The sequence below is a fragment of the Arabidopsis lyrata genome (assembly GCF_000004255.2).
Source record: "Arabidopsis lyrata subsp. lyrata unplaced genomic scaffold ARALYscaffold_6, whole genome shotgun sequence".
In the NCBI taxonomy this organism is placed as follows: domain Eukaryota; kingdom Viridiplantae; phylum Streptophyta; class Magnoliopsida; order Brassicales; family Brassicaceae; genus Arabidopsis; species Arabidopsis lyrata.
Window position 1 is genome coordinate 19,619,816 of NW_003302550.1, and position 19,094 is coordinate 19,638,909.

General features: G+C 39.1%; 2 protein-coding genes across 5 annotated transcripts; both read left to right on the plus strand.

Moving 5' to 3' along the window:
* Positions 1–1,991: 1,991 nt before the first annotated feature.
* On the plus strand, positions 1,992–8,864 carry LOC9310652 (CST complex subunit CTC1). 4 transcript variants are annotated; one of them, XM_021023632.1, is made up of 16 exons: positions 2,005–3,392; positions 3,499–3,617; positions 3,694–3,768; positions 3,865–3,940; positions 4,043–4,105; positions 4,216–4,293; positions 4,403–4,594; positions 4,872–4,973; positions 5,080–5,355; positions 5,482–5,838; positions 5,939–6,484; positions 6,561–6,652; positions 6,742–6,958; positions 7,031–7,133; positions 7,646–7,965; positions 8,385–8,864. In XM_021023632.1, the coding sequence occupies exons 1-16, from the start codon at positions 2,385–2,387 to the stop codon at positions 8,556–8,558; spliced, it is 3,798 nt and encodes a 1,265-aa protein (XP_020879291.1). In that variant the 5' UTR covers positions 2,005–2,384; the 3' UTR covers positions 8,559–8,864. The 4 variants fall into 4 exon arrangements, with proteins under 4 accessions (XP_020879294.1, XP_020879293.1, XP_020879292.1 ...); XM_021023634.1 differs by lacking the exon at positions 8,385–8,864 and having other exon boundaries at positions 2,002–3,392; positions 7,041–7,133; positions 7,646–7,730; XM_021023633.1 differs by lacking the exon at positions 8,385–8,864 and having other exon boundaries at positions 2,003–3,392; positions 7,031–7,129; positions 7,646–7,925.
* Positions 8,865–16,196: 7,332 nt separating this feature from the next.
* On the plus strand, positions 16,197–18,536 carry LOC110227151. The gene is given in 2 exon segments (XM_021020507.1): positions 16,197–16,387; positions 16,389–18,536. Coding segments are annotated over 2 exon segments (1,983 nt in total). The 5' UTR covers positions 16,197–16,346; the 3' UTR covers positions 18,331–18,536.
* Positions 18,537–19,094: the final 558 nt, after the last annotated feature.

The window sequence follows — 19,094 nt, forward strand, 5'->3', positions numbered from 1 at the left end:
CACAATATCTCCCTTCTTTGCAACATCTTCTTTCTTTTCATCTTGAACGGACTCATGGCTTGAAGAAGATGCTAGACTTGGCTTCTTGGATGGATTAATTTGAAATTCAGAATCCTTTTGACGCCTTGGTTTAGTTCTTGCCACTTTTGTTTTAAAATTACTGATTGAAGTTGTACCAAACCGAGATGTAAAAGCTTCATCAGAGGATAAGAATCCAGGTACAGGCTGTTTCTGTCTTGGATCTTGATAACCAGACAGAAACCCTGGGGAATACGATTCTTGATATGTGGGTATTTCGGATGACATATAGTCAAAAGGATTATACACATTAGCTCGCCTCTGATTTTGGATTAGACTATCTAGGCTCCTTTGAAGGTCTTTGAGTTGATATTTGAGATTGATTTGTTCAGCTTCTTTACTTCTGAACTGAGATGTATCAACTTTCATTTGTTTTGCCATAGCCATCATTTCATGGTGCAAGTTACTGAGTTTTTGTTGAATCTACGATATGGCTCCTTGCAGACTATTAAGTCTTCTATTGCTGTTTTCCAACATTTGATCAACCTTGTGGCTAATGGATGACAGTAATTGATTCTGAACAAAGGCATTTTCTGTTTGCCAGTTGAGAACCTTCTCTGCTTGGCTTAATTCGTCGGGTCCAGAAGAGTTGATGTTGTTTGGAACGATCTTTGGTGTATGCACAATATTGTCCTTGAAAAAGTCTTTTGGTGGAGGAAAATCCATCTTTATCATCATGATTTGCTGGTTTGATTCATCCTCCTTTGATGAATACTCAACTATGAAGTCGTAGTTGTCGTTACCAAGTGGACCTACTGTAGGATCTCCTTCAAGGTAGCGTCTATAAAGTGGATCCTTCTTTTTTCTTCGTCTTCTTCGTTTTTCTTCATCTGATTCATAAGAATCCTCTATATATGCGGTGCATGAGCAGACATCGAAGTAACAATGTCCGTTCTCATCTTTGAATGGATATATAACAGTTCCATTCTGACCAAAAGCGATTGGTTGAAGATCTTTCTTCTTTACTGGATCATAGAAATCTTACTCCAATTTGGATAGTGAATGAGTAAAGAGTTTTTTTTGAAAAGATGATCTTGGCTTTTCGAACTTTATCTCCGTGGTTCCATCGCTTCTAGAGTGAAAGCTTACTTCAGATGACTGGATCGGTGCTTGGGATGCTTGATGTATCTTTTCATAGCTTGTTACCCATGACTCCGGCAGTTTTCGTAGCAATTCTTCTCGAGATATCTGTCGTGGGATTTGAATAGAGTTGGGTGCTTGTGATACCGATGTGACTTCAAGATATAAAGCCTCGTCTGATGCTGGTAATGCAATATCAAGAGCATGATCTTGAATTCTGTATACAATATGATGATGTAGAGTTGGTGCCACACTTTCTTCTTGCATAGGTGCTTCGATTAGTTGTAATTGAACTTTAAGCGCCTTTAGGAGATTTGGATCTTGTAGAGAAACATTGAAATTTGGAAACAGTGTTATAAATACTGTTCTTGCGTTCAACGTTGTTTGTACTGTTCCGATGCAAGCTTGTTGATAGGATTTGAGCCTTGAGTCAAGCAAAGCTATCCGTGCTACAACCGGTAAGCCTTTTCGTGCATGTAAGGTTAAACCAATTCTTACTACACCAAAGTGCAGATGAGTGTAGCCCTGTTGCTGCCATAGTCTTGGTAGATGCTCCAGAATATTTAGCGAGATGAATTGTTCTTCTTCGGTGGCTGGAACTTGACATGATGAAAACTTGCTGGATTGTACATACTCTAAAACTCGTCGGCTGGAAGATGGTTTGATGAGCTCACGAACACCTTTTACTGAAAAAGCACTAGGCTTTTTAGCAAAGTATTCATAAGGATTAACCAACGGGAGGGTTGTTTCCGGCAATTGATCTCCGGGAATATATTCAATTTCATACAAGGAATTTATTCTAGAAAGAGAATTATTTTTTTGGTTTTTTGGTAAAGTAGAGATAACAAATTGAGAATTTATAGAAGGATTTAGCTGAAGAGGTTTTGAAGGCTTTGAAAGAGACATGATTGAGAGTTTGTTTTCCAGAACATTCAAAACGATCAGTCATAAACAATGATTCACTCTATCTTAACACGAGTCTTTGAATTAATAGACCAAAACCGAATTACAAAAACGTTAGCCATTTCGTCGACGCTACACCTAAACGGCATAAAGTTGGAGCTTCCTAATAAAGATTCCGGTCAGATCTACGAATCGGGTCACCGTTCTCGGGTTCCCGCTCTAATTCACCCTCTTTTTTCATTCACTCCACAAATTACTTAGTCCATGGACGACAAAGCCACCGAACCACCGCCGCGAGTCTAAAATCCTCAGAGCTCCTAATAATGGAGAACGCCACAATTCTCACGATTGCGGAACTTGTCCACAAAGGCCGAGCCGTCACCGGTTCATCGTCGCTATTCTTCTCCGCTGCTACACCGACTCCTCACTCGTCTTCCGAATCACATCCCGGTGCCGTCGATTCAGACTTTAGCCGTAAGTTTCTCGCACCGTTGAATCACCCAGCGGTTATCGTCGGGACGCTAGCTCTTCCTTCCGAAACCCTAAAATGTCCGAATCGCTACTGCTTTCGATTCTCAGACGGTGATTTGACAATCTGCTGTGATATCCTTAGATTCGAAATTCGCGCGATTGGGAGTACGATTTGTGTTCTCTCCTGGAATTTTCTTCCTATGAAGCATTGTTGTGGATTTTTGGAGATTATTAAGTGGAAATTTGTGGATACTGATAATTTGGTTTCTCGGTGTTCGTTTCCATTGATTCCTTCTTTGTATTCACCGCAAAACGTTGACCGTAAGTCGCGATATAGCGTCTGTGGTGTGTTAGAGTCTATCAGCCCTGTGTCTGTTGTTCCTTGTCAGGATGGGGTTTCAAGTGATTCTGTAAATCTTCCTGGGTTCTTAGTGCATGTCATGGCTTGTGAGTGTAAAGAGTATAACCGGGATGCGATTGATTGCGGTCATGCTTTTGAGAAGTCTGTTTTTGTTTACTTATGTGGTTCAGTGGCTGCGAGTTGGCACCCTGCGATAACGAAGCTAGTTGGGAGTAATGTTGCTTTTTCTGGGTTGAAAAGGAAGTTGGTTTATGTAAGAGGTGATTCTCTGTTGGTGTTTGTGACGACTGAGAATTCTGTTCTTCATCCACCTTGGTTATCGAAGAAACAGACAGTTTTGAAAGCTGGTGTTGATAGGAGAGGTAACTGTGGTTCCTACCTTGGATTTGTCAGAGGTTTGTACAGGAGAGGAAAGCTTGTTGAAATGGATGAAGATGTCTGGCTTTTATTGACGGATCAGATACACAACAGATCACACAGTATCCGAACTGGTTCTCTTGTAAGAATTCCCCTCTTACTTCAGCTTCGTGTGTATTAAGATTGTTTACTTTTTCTTACTTTGCTAGTTTGAGATCTTTGATTTTCTTGACTAATTTTTAGTGCAGATTTTTATCAGAAATGTTCATTTTGTGAATACCAAGTTTTCTTGGGGAGAAGTGCTTATACTTGGGGCATGCTTCAAGACCAGCATCACAGTTGAATTTTTTTCACCTTTTGAAACGAGGTAAGGTTTTGCTCTAAATCGTTGAATCATGGATGCCTTCTCTAATGTCTGAAGATTCATCCAGCTGGTGCTTTAGTTGTCTTGTAGATTCATGTCGACAAACTTCTTTGAGTCGATTCATCGAGTCTTTGTCCTTTCCTGCAAGATTTTGGTACTCTTTCTCTCTGATTGATTTTAGCTGTACTTTAGTGATTTCATGCTATTTTGTGACTCGTGACTGATATAGCTGCAATACAATGCTTTGCAGGACATTACTTGTTAGATCGTGCTTCCAGAAATTTGACGGAATGCCATCAGACAAGGAAATCTTAAGATCCTGTCAGGTAACTGAAAGCAGGCTTGGTCCTTTGCTTTGATCCTGGAGTTTCCGGTTTTCTCCGACATTAAGTTATATGGTTTTCTTCATTTTTGCGAGGTGTTATCAGAAGGATGAACTGACAAAGATTTATGCTGAGTCACGAATACCACCATCCATGTTTCAACCTAGGGTAAATTGGTAAAATTAAAAGTTCAAGAAAATATGCAGCTTTATACTCTTCTTAGGCTATTATCAATGCTCATCAGTTTTAGTGTTTTTATTAAACCTTTAAATTCGCAGGGTGGGATCTTTACTGAATTCTGCATGCATGAGTCATGCGGATGCAATAGTGAAGCTCGTGATTGCAACCTAAAACTGGTAAGCCTATTGTTTTTTGGTTAGATTAGAACGAGTTTAATCTCTTTTTAAATGACATGACTTTTCTTAGATCTTATAATATTAACTCCACCCTTTTTTCTGCAAACAGGTAATGCCTATCTCAAGTTTTGTTCACCACTTCAAGGTCATGCTGAATGAATTGCTTTCTCAGATTAAGAAAGACTTTAGTGCTAGTGATTGCTTAAGTGATTCACCGTCAACATGGAAAAGGTACAATCATACAAACACGAAGACTTTTAGAAGTGAGGATACTAGTGTCATCTTACTTGGAAGATTGAAGGTATATTAGAGTTTTAAATATTGCCACTCCATATCTGTGTTATGCCTCCATATCGCTCCAAGATATCTGAAGTCTTATAATAGTACAATGTGCCATCAAATAACTCATTAAAATAGTTTTTCTTAAATTGTTGAATTGTCAGTGTCATCATGTCAGCTTGATAGGGTATATCTTTACTCGATATCTGGAACATATCTTTAGCTTTGCTACACAACAAGGTTTTTGTTTTTCTCGATTTTATACCCTTATGTAGCTGTGACATTATTCTTCTATATAGATCTCATCTTCTGGAAGACTACAATTGCATGACAGAGCTAGCAGTATTGATATTCTTGCTCCAGACCTTCTAAGTGATATAAATGCGAGCAGGATATGTGAGGTTAATTTTTTACTTCAAACTACATTTTCTTCGTTTATCCGGCATGTTGGAGGATACCAAACTCGTCCTATTGACACTTCAGCTTATCCTCTTTTGTTCGCTGTAGGTTTCTGATTACTCTATTATTATGGAAGGAATACCTGAATCGATGCTCCACATGCCGTTTCTTCAAAATCCCCTTCGCTGTAGAAGTGTGGTTAATCCCACTCCATTGGCCATAGAAAACACCTTGACAGTGCGTTTTCCTTTATCGCTTGGTACTGCAAGTTGCAAACATGTTCTCGAGCACCATCCTCTTGACTGGAGGCATGATCTCAATGAGTTCAAAGAGGGAATGTTTCATCTATTTATGGTGAACCACAAATTTCCAATATTAAAAAATGTATGGTTTCATCTTTCAAATAGCAATCTCCAAGTCTCATTATTGTTTATTTATTTTGCTTAAAGAAATAATGTTGTTGTTTATGCTACAAGGTCTTAACTGTTGTGGTTATTGATCTTGTACCAGGGTCACCCAGGAATGCCTGACTGTACTAGTGCATTCATCGAGGCTTTAGTCCTTCCGTGGGAACTCATTTGCACTGTGACTGAAGAAGACGCAGCAGCTGCTCCCTATTTTGAAGAACATGATACTTCGCAAGAAATACGTCCACATAAGAGATGTAAAACTAATAATGAATTAGAAAGGCAAAGAGCATTATCTGTGCCGCATGAAATTTCTTGCCAGATGACCATCAGATGTGCTAGTAGTCACTGTTTGGTCACAGCAGCAACTCTTTCAAATTTGAGGGAGAACAAAAGTGGTAACATGCACATTACGAAGCGTGTGCTCTTAGAATTCATACCTGAGTGCCGTAACTATTATGTAAGTATTAATTTCTTATCAACGTTGTTCCCAGGATACATCTATGCTGCACAAGACTAATAATATAAACTAAAATGATGCTTTTGCATTTTAATGGCAGGCTTTACAGATTGGCGGTTGCTATTTGATGAAACATGACACTGATGATTCTTTTTGTGTTGGACGGTCTGGCATATCTAACAATGACAAAATCGGTTTTAGACCTGAAACACGTATATGGAGTGTGGAATTTTCTTTTGATGAAGTTCTCACCCATGATGGATCTATGGATGTATATCCTCTGGTGTCTTCTCAACCATCTCTTGCGGTGGAACAAGAAAATGTTTTTAGTCCACAACCTTGTTCAGATGTTTCACTTCTTCTCCCTTATGATGCAAAAGGACTCTTTTCGGTATTTCTCAAAGACGTGGAAGAAGTTAATAAGCCATTGGCAGCTGGGAAGGACAATAATAATATTGCATGCTGTACTCAGTCGGAGAAGATAATGCATGCAGAGCCGTCTCGAGTACCTCCTTCCAACAGCTTGTTTCCTGAAGGAAATCTAGCGACTTTCAGAGGCGACGTAGTAGCAGTTGACGCTGTTACCTCTTCTGTCGATGATGTTTCAAGCAGCTATTGCATTAATGTTCTAGTCAATCATCAAATTGTGAGTGCTTATTATACTCTACTCCCCCTCCTGTCTGTATTCTTGTACCTCTGATCTCCTCAACAATGTGTTTCAGGTGAAGATATTTGGTCCACTTAGAAGGCATTCATATCTCACTGGATTCGGCCCTGGGGCGAGTGCAACATTCTACCGGATTCTTGGAACAGGGTATAATATCTATATAACAACCATTGCTTAAGTAGCTTTTCATCAAGTGACAAACTCATCTTCAGTCCCTTGCTTTATTGTTTCCGTAGAGAGGAAAACAGGTTTGTGTTGACATCAGCATCGTTTGTCAAGATAAACTCACGAAAGGCATTGGATGGTCCGCAGTTAGAGAAACCGACTCACCGAGCTGCTTTGTGTCTGCCCAAAATTACACATCAGGAATACGTACCTTGCATTCTTGCTGGTCCTGCTTGGAATTCATTCTCAGAAAACAAGGATAATCAGCAAATAAAGTTTGCCTGCAAGGTAATATATCTATGAATTAGAAAAGTTGTTTTATTTATACCATTTATGTTTACTGATTTGTTGATGCAACAGGTTCTTTCAGTTTATCTTCTGGTTCTCCAAACGAGATCTGATGATCCGTCAGAAAACGAATGTAGGAACAATATTGATATACCACTTGCAGGATTTGTGGTAGGTAAGTCACCTCTTCTATTCTAGGGCACTCTAACAGGGGGTAGAATAAGGTGAAACTTAGAGCATGTCGCCTGAAAGAGAAGTTTGGGTCGAATTTACAGAGATATTCACGTTTTATTTTATCTTCTACAGTTGGAAAAAGGTCTTATCATATTAATCTATCCAACTAGTAAGATTGATCGTGATTAACTGCTTCTATTTCGTGGAAGTTAGAATTACTGTCCTATTAAGTCTTCATTATACCTACAAGCGTTCGATATCTGACTAACATCCTCTTAAGAGCATCATATTAAGCACTGTGTATGTGTGTAATGCCGCAAGGCAGAAAAAAACATATAAAGATATGTGTATGAGTATCTGTTTATGTTTGCATAATATTTGGTGTTACTGAACGGAGTAGTCTCTCTTCAGTTTCCAGTAGCATATAGAAAACTTACTTGTCCATTGATAAATTGGTTAATGATATATGACATATTCTTTCTCTTTTCATGAGTTTCACTTTTCCTGGTTTAGATGACGGATCATCAATTTATCTTTGCTGGACGAGTGGGGAAAGAGCGTTTACAATTCTTAGGCTGCACGAAGAGTTGCCTGAAGAAGCCATTGATGTGGCACAGTGGATTAGAAGAGACAGCAGCCGGGGCACCGCAGCTTACCATCTTGAACAAATTGTTCGGGTTCACAAGAGAATAGTTATGAAGTGCAATGGATCACAGATTGACACACTCTTTCAAGACATCACCATTGCTGTTACTTCAGATCAACTTCTCACCAAGTCAGAGGATAAGTTCCTCAAGTGGTTGATCCTAAATGCCATTAGCGGCCCCATATGGGTATGTTCAGCCTCATTTAATTCTCCTTGATTTTATTGCATTTTCATTTGTCCTGAACATTAAACTGTCCTAGCTAAAGAATTAGTCGACAAAACTTACTGATTTATCTCTCAGGTATCAGATTGTTTTTCTCTGTGTGGGAGTAGATAAGACAGTGAGACGTTGCTAGTTCCTAGAATCGGTATTGTGGCTGTTAATTCTGAAAATAGACAGACTTTTATTGCTAGACCTGCAATTTATTAAGTTTAGCAAGCTATGTGGACAGAGCTGGAATCAAATAGACTTAATCATATTAAAGAGTTGATAAGACTAGTACGGCAGTTGTCCCACTCATCAAAATAAGGTGGCATGCTTAGTTAATAGTATTGACACACACTATACTCTGGGTTCCTTGTCTTTATTATTTTTGGTTTAAGCAGGAAGTTGCCACGAGCTCAATGGACATGAAAATGATTGAGCATTTGGAGAGGGAACAGTGTGTGGAGATGGAGACATCAAGACATAATCTGCAGAGCGTTTGGGGTAATGAAGTATGCCAAGTGGATCCGTTGGTCCGAGCTTGGAGCTTACTCCAAGGTTTGCTAAATAGCTGATCATGAATTATAGCATCCTTATGCCCACAAGTGATTCCACTTATCAGTTATGTGACTTGTGTACAAAATTCATCCACCAATCGGCGATTCTTGGCATACTGAGTCCTCGCATCAGGAGGAGACAACGAACCATTCAAATCGATTTTGTGAAATGACAAATTGTCGACCCTAAGAAGGGATGCACGAAGATAAGGGTATGGAAGCGAGTACTTAAACTGACTTATATTAATGTCATTAGTTTAGATAACTACAAAATCATTCACAATTTTGAGCTTTTATGCGTTTTAGCCTTGTAGAGTTCATGTCTTCTCATTGTTTTCACACTCACCAGGTTCAAAAATTCATATGTACGGCATTAAAGAATCAAAGTAATTGGACATGTGTTAAATCTATTCATTACCAATTCATTTTGAATTAGAAACTCATGATTATTAGACATGACCAAAAGCTAACTGTAACCGTATTTCGGACTGTAACCGGACCGTTTCTCAATCGTAACCGGACCGTAACCATATAAAACGGTTAAAACCCGTAACCGTTAACCGTTAAAACAGATTAGTTACGGTTAAAAAATATACTAACCGTAACTGTCAATTAACCGTAAACGTGTTAAAACCGTTAGTTAACCGTACGGTTAACCGCACGGTTAACCGCACTATTAACCGCATAGTTAAAACTTTTAAAATATGCTTGTAGCTGCGGATGATGCAAAAACAAATTTCGAATGTTCAAATAAAGATTTTCAAAAAAAGTAAATGATACCGCACATTAAAAAATCTACGTTAGGAAAAATAGTTTTTTTTTCAAACAAATATGTTCTAATGCTATATTGCTAAAAATAAAGAAAATTTGGTTTATAACATACTTTTTTATTCTATTCAAAGTAGTATAAAAAGTTAGGTAACTCGTAAAATTTTACCTTCGATATTAACCGTATCGTAATCATCAAATAACCGTAACCGTATTTAACCGTAACCGTTGTAACCGTAACCGTATGTAACCGTAACCGTATCGTAATCATCAAATAACCGTAACCGTATTCACTTTGTTCCTAGAAAATTGATTTTCTAGAGATTTCACATATATTAAGAAACAATCATTTGATAATTATTTATTTTTATTAAATATTTTTTAATAAACTAGAAACCAATAGTAATCTGGAACAGTTAATTATTTTCGATCATTACGTCTTGAAATCTACGATTTATTAATATCAATTAATTAAAAATAAAGAAAAAATCTAAAAAATCAATTTTTGTTGAACAAACTTAAAACACTAGAACATCAAACTTGGAGGAACAGAGGGAGTATTAGCAATGAGTTGTGTCGGTCAGTTGTAAAATTATACACGCTACTGTCAGTATAGGGGCTGTTTAGCTCAGAGACAAAAATAGGGAAAATAATTGGGAAAAATGTCAAAAAAGTCGTGAACTTTCAAATTTGGGACGATTTAATCATGAATTTCATCAATTTCTCGGTTTAGATAAGAGTGCAAATAAATTGAACAAATGGGTCTGAAGTTGAAAAAAAATACAAAAAAACTAGTATGAAATTTTGCAAGGGTGTGGAATAGTGTAGTTGACTTATTGGACAAAAGCATTTAATGCTAGCATATATTTAATGCAACGGACATTTAATAACAACCTAACTAACATTAAAGTTCTAAACCTATATACAAAGTCCATAGAGGTTGTTAGCTCTAAATAGTTAAGGAGTCTCTCAAGTTTATGAACTTGATACCGTAACAATGCAATACAGTATAAAATTGTCGATGATATATACCATCTATGACACAGAGATTACTCCACACTGATGATGCCTCGCATTTCATGCCTTCCATATGTGGTTTCGAAGCTCATTCGGCTTAAAATATAGTTATATTGTTTTGTTAGATGACTTAAATACAAAATGAAATATGAATTAACACTTACAATCATTTTAGTCATGGTAATATTTTTACATATTTTTACTACATGGTTCCCACCAAAAAAAAAAATATTTTTACTACATGGTTATTTAATTTCTTAGGTTTATTTATAAATCTGTTATCACATAAATGTATAAATAATCGTTAAAAACTATCGTATGTTAACAAGTTTATGTAAGTAGAAGATATAGATCATGAATTATAAGTTTATCTATAATCGTATAAACTAATTAAAATCATTTGAATAATTATTATGGTGATAATCTAGTTAATTTTTTCCTTATCAACGTACATTTTTATATTGATTATTTAAATGGTTTCGTTAACTAACCTTATTATATGAACTAGTTGTAGTAAGGCCATTCTCATATGAAGTATCAGGTCCGGCGGAGAAGGCAAGCCATATTAGGGACCTATAATGTAAATATATTATACTTAGGCTAATATATTAATTTTCTTAAGTATGTTTAGGGTTTCATGTGTAGGATGTATATATACCTTTTCTCAATGTCAATAGAACACAACTTTTCTCTTTATTCTCTTTTCCCTTTGGCATGGTATCAGAGCTAGGGTTTTAAGAAAAAGATCAAACAAAGGGAGAAAGAGAAGAGATTATGGCCGACGGTGAGAACAGTGTTGGGAAAGAGCTCGGGCCGGCGAAGACTGCGGAAGGCGGCAGCGGCAGTGGGCTCACGGTGGCGGAGAAAGCTAGGGCTTCGCCACTGTATCTCCATCCTTCGGATGGACCGGGTAATGTGATCACTACTGTTCAATTGAAGGGAGAAAACTATGAAGATTGGGCTAAGCATGTGCGGAACGCCTTGCGAACGAAACGGAAATTGGGGTTTATTGATGGGACCTTGGAGAAACCTACCAAGGATGATGAGATTGAACAGTGGGAAGTGGTTAATTCTATGTTAATCGCTTGGATTATGAACACGATTGAGCCGACTCTCAGGACATCGATTTCTATGGTGGATGAAGCTCAAGCGTTGTGGGAAGATTTGAAGCTTCAATTCTCTGCGGGAAACGGGCCAAGAATCAGTGAGCTTCGGGCTGATATAGCAAACTGTAGGCAAAACGGAGATACGGTAATGGTGTACTATGGGAGACTTAAGAAGATGTGGGATGAATTGGCAATTTACAAGCCTATTCGATCATGTAGTTGTGGAGAACTGGCTGCTCAGTTGGAAGAAGACCGTAATGAAGAGAGAACCAATACCTTCTTGAATGGTTTAGATTCTGCGAAGTTTGGTACGGTGCGTTCTACTATCACAAGTATGGAACCACTACCCAAGCTCTCACAAGTCTATCAAAGGATCATTCGAGAAGAGAGACAACTCATGATTACTAGGAATCGTGATGCCACTCCGGAGGCTGTGGGGTTTGCGGTCCAGGCTGCACAACGGGGTCAAACTTCCAATTTTTATCGCGAGAAGGACGTGACATGTACTCATTGTGGTAAGTATGGGCATGCAAAGGCTGATTGCTTTCAGATAATTGGCCTTCCTGAATGGTGGGGAGAACGAGGTCGTGACTACAATGATCGCGGTAGAGGTGGACGTGGACGTGGAGGACGTGGTGGCCGGTTTGGACGTGGTCGCGGGTCCGGTGGTAGGGCTAACGCGGTCACGGGTGTTCAGGCAAATATTGTTGGGGGGAATACAAGTTAATTCAACAAGAACACCGGCTGATTTGGATCGTCAATCTCTACCACAAATGAGTGATGATCAATGGAATGCTCTCAAGGGTCTCTTTGCTTCTCAAAAGTCAAATCCTAATGAGAAACTGAATGGTAAGAAAGAATGTGTTGATTTTATTATTGATACAGGAGCATCACACCACATGACTGGTAATTTAGACTATTTGTCTAATGTGATGAATACCAATCCATGTATGATCGGTCTACCGGATGGTGATCATGTGGTGTCCACCCAACATGGTGATATATGTCTCGGGGGTGATTTGTGGCTACAAGGAGTTTTGTACTCTAAGGATTTAACATGCTCCTTAATTTCGGTTGCAAAGTTGTTGAAAGTGGTTAAGGGTTCTATTACATTCACTGATGAGTTGTGTGTTATACAGGACCAGGCTATGAAGACGCTGATTGGGGTTGGTGAAGAGTGTGGGGACGTGTACGTGCTTCGAGGGGTGATTGGTGCGAAGATACACAAGACTGTGAGCAGTTCAGGATCATGGGATTTATGGCATCGTCGTCTTGGTCATCCGTCTAGTCATGTTATTCCCTATTTGTCGAGTTATTTAGATATTGGAAAGCAAGTTAGTTCCACAACAGTTTGTGATATTTGTTTACGGGCTAAACAAACCCGGGATTGTTTTCATGAAAGTTCTAATAAAGCTGCTGGAATTTTTGATTTGATTCATTGTGATCTCTGGGGTCCGTATCGCATAGTATCTACTTCGGGTGCTGCGTATTTTCTGACAATAGTAGATGATTATTCGAGAGCGGTTTGGGTGCACCTGTTACGGGAAAAGAGTGAAGTCGGTGTAACTCTTAAGAATTTTTTCAAAATGGTGGAACGACAGTTTGAGAAGAAGGTGAAAGTAGTACGTAGTGATAATGGCGGGGAATTTATGGGTTTGCGATCGTACTTCCTAGAAGAGGGAATCCTGCATCAAACGTCGTGTGTCTGTACTCCTCAACAAAATGGTAGAGTGGAGAGAAAGCATAGACATATATTGAATGTTGCTAGATCGTTGATGTTTCAAGCTACCTTACCACGTCAGTTTTGGGGTGAGTGTGTTATGACTGCATGTCATTTGATTAATCGAACTCCATCCACTGTTTTGCAAGGAAAGACACCCTATCAGCTGTTGTTTGGGGAAGTACCTAATATCACTCACTTACGAGTCTTTGGTAGCTTATGCTTTGCTCGTAATGTTTTGCGGGATAAAGATAAGTTTGGGGAACGAAGTAGACGGTGTGTTTTTATGGGGTATCCATTTGGTCAGAAGGGATGGCGTGTGTATGATTTGGAGAAGTTGGAATTCTTTGTTTCTCGGGATGTGGTGTTTCAAGAAGAAGAATTCCCATATCAGTTGTCGGAACAGCGATCGATCAATCCACAGCCGGGATCGATCGATCCCGCACAGTTTGAAGATGATCAGTTTCGACCAGAGATGACTAGATCGATCGATCCAGCACGTGGATCGATCGATCCCGAGTTACTGACGTTTGATGAGTTGATGGACCAAACGGGATCGATCGATCCGGCACGTAGATCGATCGATCCCAAGCTACTGACATGTGACGAGCTTGGACCCGAGACGGAGCGATCGATCGATCCCACGCCTAGATCGATCGATCCAGAGGAAATTACTGAGACATCAGCCACTAACGGATCGATCGATCCAGCACCAGGATCGATCGATCCAGCATCCAGCTCGTCCGATGTTCATATTACGGGGTCCAAAGATAATAAAAAGACTTCAGATACTGCTTTGGAGGAAAGGGGGAGTCAATTAGGAAATGATAATCTGACTAGTGAAGGGATTAAAGTTAGACGAAGCGAACGGGAAAGAAAACCTCCGGCTCATCTAAGTGATTATGTACTACATACTACACGTTGCTCAGTTGAACATCCCACACTCTCACCGGCACCCACTCAATCAGCATCCTCTGCTCCAGGTACGGTCCTCTATCCCATTGCTAATTATGTGAGTTGTGACCGATTTTCTGATTCACAGAGAGCTTTTCTTGCGGCCATTACTGCTATCTCGGTTCCTAAGTCATATTCACAAGCCGTTAAGGATGAGAAATGGTGCAATGCGATGTCTGGAGAGGTGAATGCTTTAGAAGCAAATGACACTTGGGATATTACCGATCTTCCGCCAGGAAAGAAAGCTATTGACAGTCATTGGATCTTTACTATCAAGTATAAGTCGAATGGGGAAATTGAGCGTTACAAGGCTCGTTTGGTGGCCATGGGAAATCGACAGGTCGAAGGGTTAGATTTTGATGAGACATTTGCTCCTGTTGTGAAAATGACAACTATTCGCGAGTTTCTTAAGATTGCGGCTGTCAAAGGATGGGAAGTACATCAGATGGATGTTCATAATGCGTTTCTACATGGGGATCTTGAGGAAGAAGTTTATATGAGATTACCTCCTGGCTTTGTTTCTCAAGATAAATCAAAAGTTTGTCGCCTTAAGAAATCTTTATATGGTCTACGTCAAGCACCACGTTGTTGGTTTGCTAAGCTTGCAGCAGCACTAAAAGGGTATGGGTTTGCTCAGCAGGTAGCCGATTACTCTCTTTTTACCTTGGAGCGTGGATCTATGCAACTCTTTGTGTTGGTCTATGTTGATGATTTGTTGATTGGGGGAAATGATCTTAATGGTGTTCAAGAGTTTAAGGGATACCTTAGTGAATGTTTTCATATGAAGGACTTGGGGGCTATGAAATATTTTTTGGGCATTGAAGTATCTCGGTCTCATGATGGTTTTTACTTGTCGCAAAGGAAGTATGCTTTGGATATTGTAAGTGAATGTGGGTTGTTGGGATGTCAACCAGTGTCTACTCCGCTTGAGCAAAACCATAAGTTGCCGGATGATGAAGGAGAGTTCTATGAGGATGTCGAGAGGTATAGGAGGCTTGTTGGGCGTTTGGTATATCTTACTTTTACCCGACCAGATTTGTCCTATGTTGTGCATATGTTAGCTCAATTTATGCAACAACCACGTGCCAAGCATTGGGCTGCAGTTATACGAGTTGTCAGATATCTTAAAGGCTGTCCGGGTCAAGGTATTGTGTTGAGTTCTGATCCTGACTTACAATTGACAGCTTATTGTGATTCAGATTTTTCTACATGTTCCATGTCTCGGAGATCGGTTACAGGATTTATTGTTATGTTGGGAGATTCTCCGATAGCTTGGAAGACAAAGAAACAAGATGTGGTGTCATTTTCTTCTGCAGAGGCTGAATATCGTGCAATGAGTTTTACTACTCGAGAGTTGAAATGGAATCGTGAGCTTTTAGGATGCTTTGGAGTGTCTCATCCGCGAGCGATGCGTTTGTTTTATGACAATAAGGCAGCCTTACATATTGCTGCCAATCCAGTTTTTCATGAGCGGACGAAGCATATTGAGAGGGATTGTCACTTCATTCGGGATGAAATTCAGGATGGTTCACTGGTTACTGCGCATCTTACCACTACGGAGCAACCAGCGGATATCTTTACTAAGGCTTTGGGTTCTCAGCAATTTGCTTATTTACGGCGCAAGTTGGGCATGTATAATCTTCATGCTCCAACTTGAGGGGGAGTATTAGGGACCTATAATGTAAATATATTATACTTAGGCTAATATGTTAATTTTCCTAAGTATGTTTAGGGTTTCATGTGTAGGATGTATATATACCTTTTCTCAATGTCAATAGAACACAACTTTTCTCTTTATTCTCTTTTCCCTTTGGCAAGCCAGTGAAGCCACTGATTAGGGTCTCAAAATTTTGAAGGCCTTTTCACCTAAAAATTTGTTAAGTTTTCTTATATACAATAATTTTTGTAGGGCCTTTTAAAAATATTGTGGGTTTTTAGAGACAACTACAATATTTTTTTAAAAGTAAAAATCTAATTAAAAAAAAAAAAAATTTATAAGCTTTAATTTTGTTTAGGACATCCAAATTGATCGGACCGGTTGATCGGGCCGGCACCACTGTGAAGTATATTTTTATTGTTAAAGAAAGACTACCAAAAGTCTGATATGTTAAATTTTATCAAGAGCATCTTTTGAGATTAACGAAGAGTCGAAGACTTTTGAGAAAGAGAGAGAGACTTGAAATTCCAGATCCAACTTTTCTTCTTCTTCTTCTTGTTCACCAATCTGGTAGTAATACGACAATGGATTCTGAGGGAGTATCACTACCGTTGATCCACGATCATGCCTTGGAATGATATGAGGAAAGGCGATTGTTGTGGACGTTTGGAAGCTATCAGTGATGGTTACTATTGCAAAAGCTGTGATTTATTCGTCCACAAGAAATGTGGCGACGAGTGCTCCGAATTTATCGAACACCCATGTCACTCCATTCACACTCTCAAGCTTGTACGTGGAGGGAGGATAAAACGAGGTAGTTATTGCGAGTTATGTGGAAAGAGTATAAACGTGAACCTATGGTATCGCTGCAAGATCTGTGACTTTGATGTGGATCTACATTGTGCCAAGTACCCACCACCAGAGGTCATTGAAGTTTCCGAGACGCATCACCACAAGGTCACCCTTTTCAAGGAACAAATCGAGTTTGTTTGTGATGCTAAATGTGGGAAGATTGGTAATGGGTTTCCGTACAGATGTCATGAATGTGGTATATCCTTCCATGTTGATTGCGTATGGAATCCGTCGGAGGTAAAACGCCTGTCAGAGTTAAACCACTCTTTCCATTCCTCGCACCCTCTTAAGTTCCTGACGGGTCAACCACCGGACTATTGTGATGGAAAATGTCGTCTTTGCAGAAGAGAGATTGATGAGTTATTTTATCATTGTTCTCCATGTAACTTCACCTTGGATATGCATTGTGTTTTAAACCCACCACCGCAATCATTTCTGGATTTGAAAGCTCATGATCACCAACTCGCTCTTCTCCCAAGACTCATTTCGTTTACATGTAATGCTTGCGGGTTGAGTGGAGATCGCAGCCCTTACATATGTGTTCAATGTGATTTCATGATCCACCAAGACTGTCTTGGCCTTCCACGCATCATAAGCATTAATCGCCATTATCACAGACTTACTCGCACTTCTGTTATTGGTGTTGTGAATTCTGTATGTGGAGTTTGCCGCCGAAAGATGGATTGGACTTGTGGGGGTTATTCTTGTCAAATGTGTCCGAGCTATTTCGTTCATTCTAAATGTGCTACTAGAATAGATGTGTGGGACGGGAAAGAACTTGAAGGAATACGTGAAGAAATTGAAGATATCGAGCCATATGTGGTAATAGATGACACAATACAACATTTCAGCCACAAAGAGCATTACCTAAGACTCCATGTTAATGGTCATCTTTGTGAAGAAACGAAGCGGTGCAATGCTTGCACCCATCCCATTTGTCTCCAATCCTTCTATGGATGTGTTGATTGTGATTTCATTCTCCACCAATCGTGTGCCGATGTTCCTACAAAGATATGGCACATGCTGGACAATGAACAACTGACTTTAGTTACAAGCGAGGACAATATTTTTGAGTGTTATGCTTGTCATAGAATGTCCAATGGTTTCAGGTACCAGCATAAGGATAAGGTACTAGATGTCCTATGCGGAACAATTCCCGAGCAATTATACCATCCAAGTCATCCCCATCATCCCTTATATTACATTCCACAAGATGGAAGCAGAGAATGCAACGGTTGCAACGAGTTGGCATCTCCTGTGCTCACGTGCATTGAAAGTGGCTGTGAATTTGTCTTGGATTTCAAATGCGCCACTTTACCACTTGTGGTAAAGCACAACATTGATGACGATCATCCTTTCTCGCTATGCTATGGCAAAAAGGCTTGTGGTAAACACTGGTGTGACATTTGTGAAAATGAATGCAATATAGAGAGATGGTACTACACATGTAAAGATCAGGAGGATAGTTTGCATCCAAGTTGTGTGCTCGGAGACTTTACAGGGCTAATGCCAACAAGCACAGTAGAGGTTTTAAGCAGATCATTTGAGGTGGTGCTCAATAATAGTGTATACCGTCCATTTTGCAAATGGTGTAAGTTGCGTTGCTTGTACCCTATCATGTTGAAGATGCTTGGAACCTCGGATACATACGTTTGTTCTAGTGATTGCCTTTTTAACGTGCTAGATTCTATCAACGGAGTGGATAAAGAATCTTGAAGCCCAACAATGCAATAAAGCACGTGAAGCCAAAGAAGATAGTCTTAATAAAATTTTAGAACTTCATAAGAGGTTTCTTCGTGTGATTTCTATTTCTATTTTTCTCTGTACTTGTAAAAGTATGATGTTTTGCTATTTGTATTTCTTAAGAACTCTGTGTTTTTCGATCCACATCTTATTTTTATTATGACTTGATTTCCCCGTAATGTATTATTTACCAAAGAATCTTGCAATCTTAATTTGATATAATTTAGCTGTTTCTAACGTTTTAAGTCTTTCATTGTCTACAAATCTCGCTTTAAAATTGATGAACACAACACTATATATATTTTTTTCACTAGAATTTGACTTTCATTGATAGAATTCGATTGAATACACTTAGCCTGCAGGAGTCGCAACTTTTCCAGAGACATTGCATGTGAGTAAAAGAAGACTTCCAAAGATAACTATTAAAAACCATAACATCTAAAAACAAAAAGAACGAAAATTTGATTCAAAGGATGACCAAAGCTAACAAACAACATTGGAGGAGTCAAGAGGTCCTAAGAGCTAAAAGAGAAGATTGAACAACAAAAAAACTATATTGATGATCAAACTAATAAACATCACAACAAACACTAATCTTTAGATGTATATTTCTTTCATTATAGTGATGATTGTTGATTAGGCCAACGCCTTGTTTAAAAAATTTCTACCTAGCTCCGATTACTTACCGCTTAATCGCTAGTCCCACCCATTCGCCTCGATTAATGATTAATCCATTG

Excerpts from the sequence above, each read along its gene's own strand:
- LOC9310652 (XM_021023632.1), top strand. The coding sequence starts at position 2,385 with ATGGAGAACGCCACAATTCTCACGATTGCGGAACTTGTCCACAAAGGC. Across the intron at positions 3,769-3,864 it reads TCCTTTCCTGCAAGATTTTG|GACATTACTTGTTAGATCGT; the intron begins GTACTCTTTCTC and ends AATGCTTTGCAG. Across the intron at positions 6,959-7,030 it reads AAATAAAGTTTGCCTGCAAG|GTTCTTTCAGTTTATCTTCT; the intron begins GTAATATATCTA and ends TTGATGCAACAG.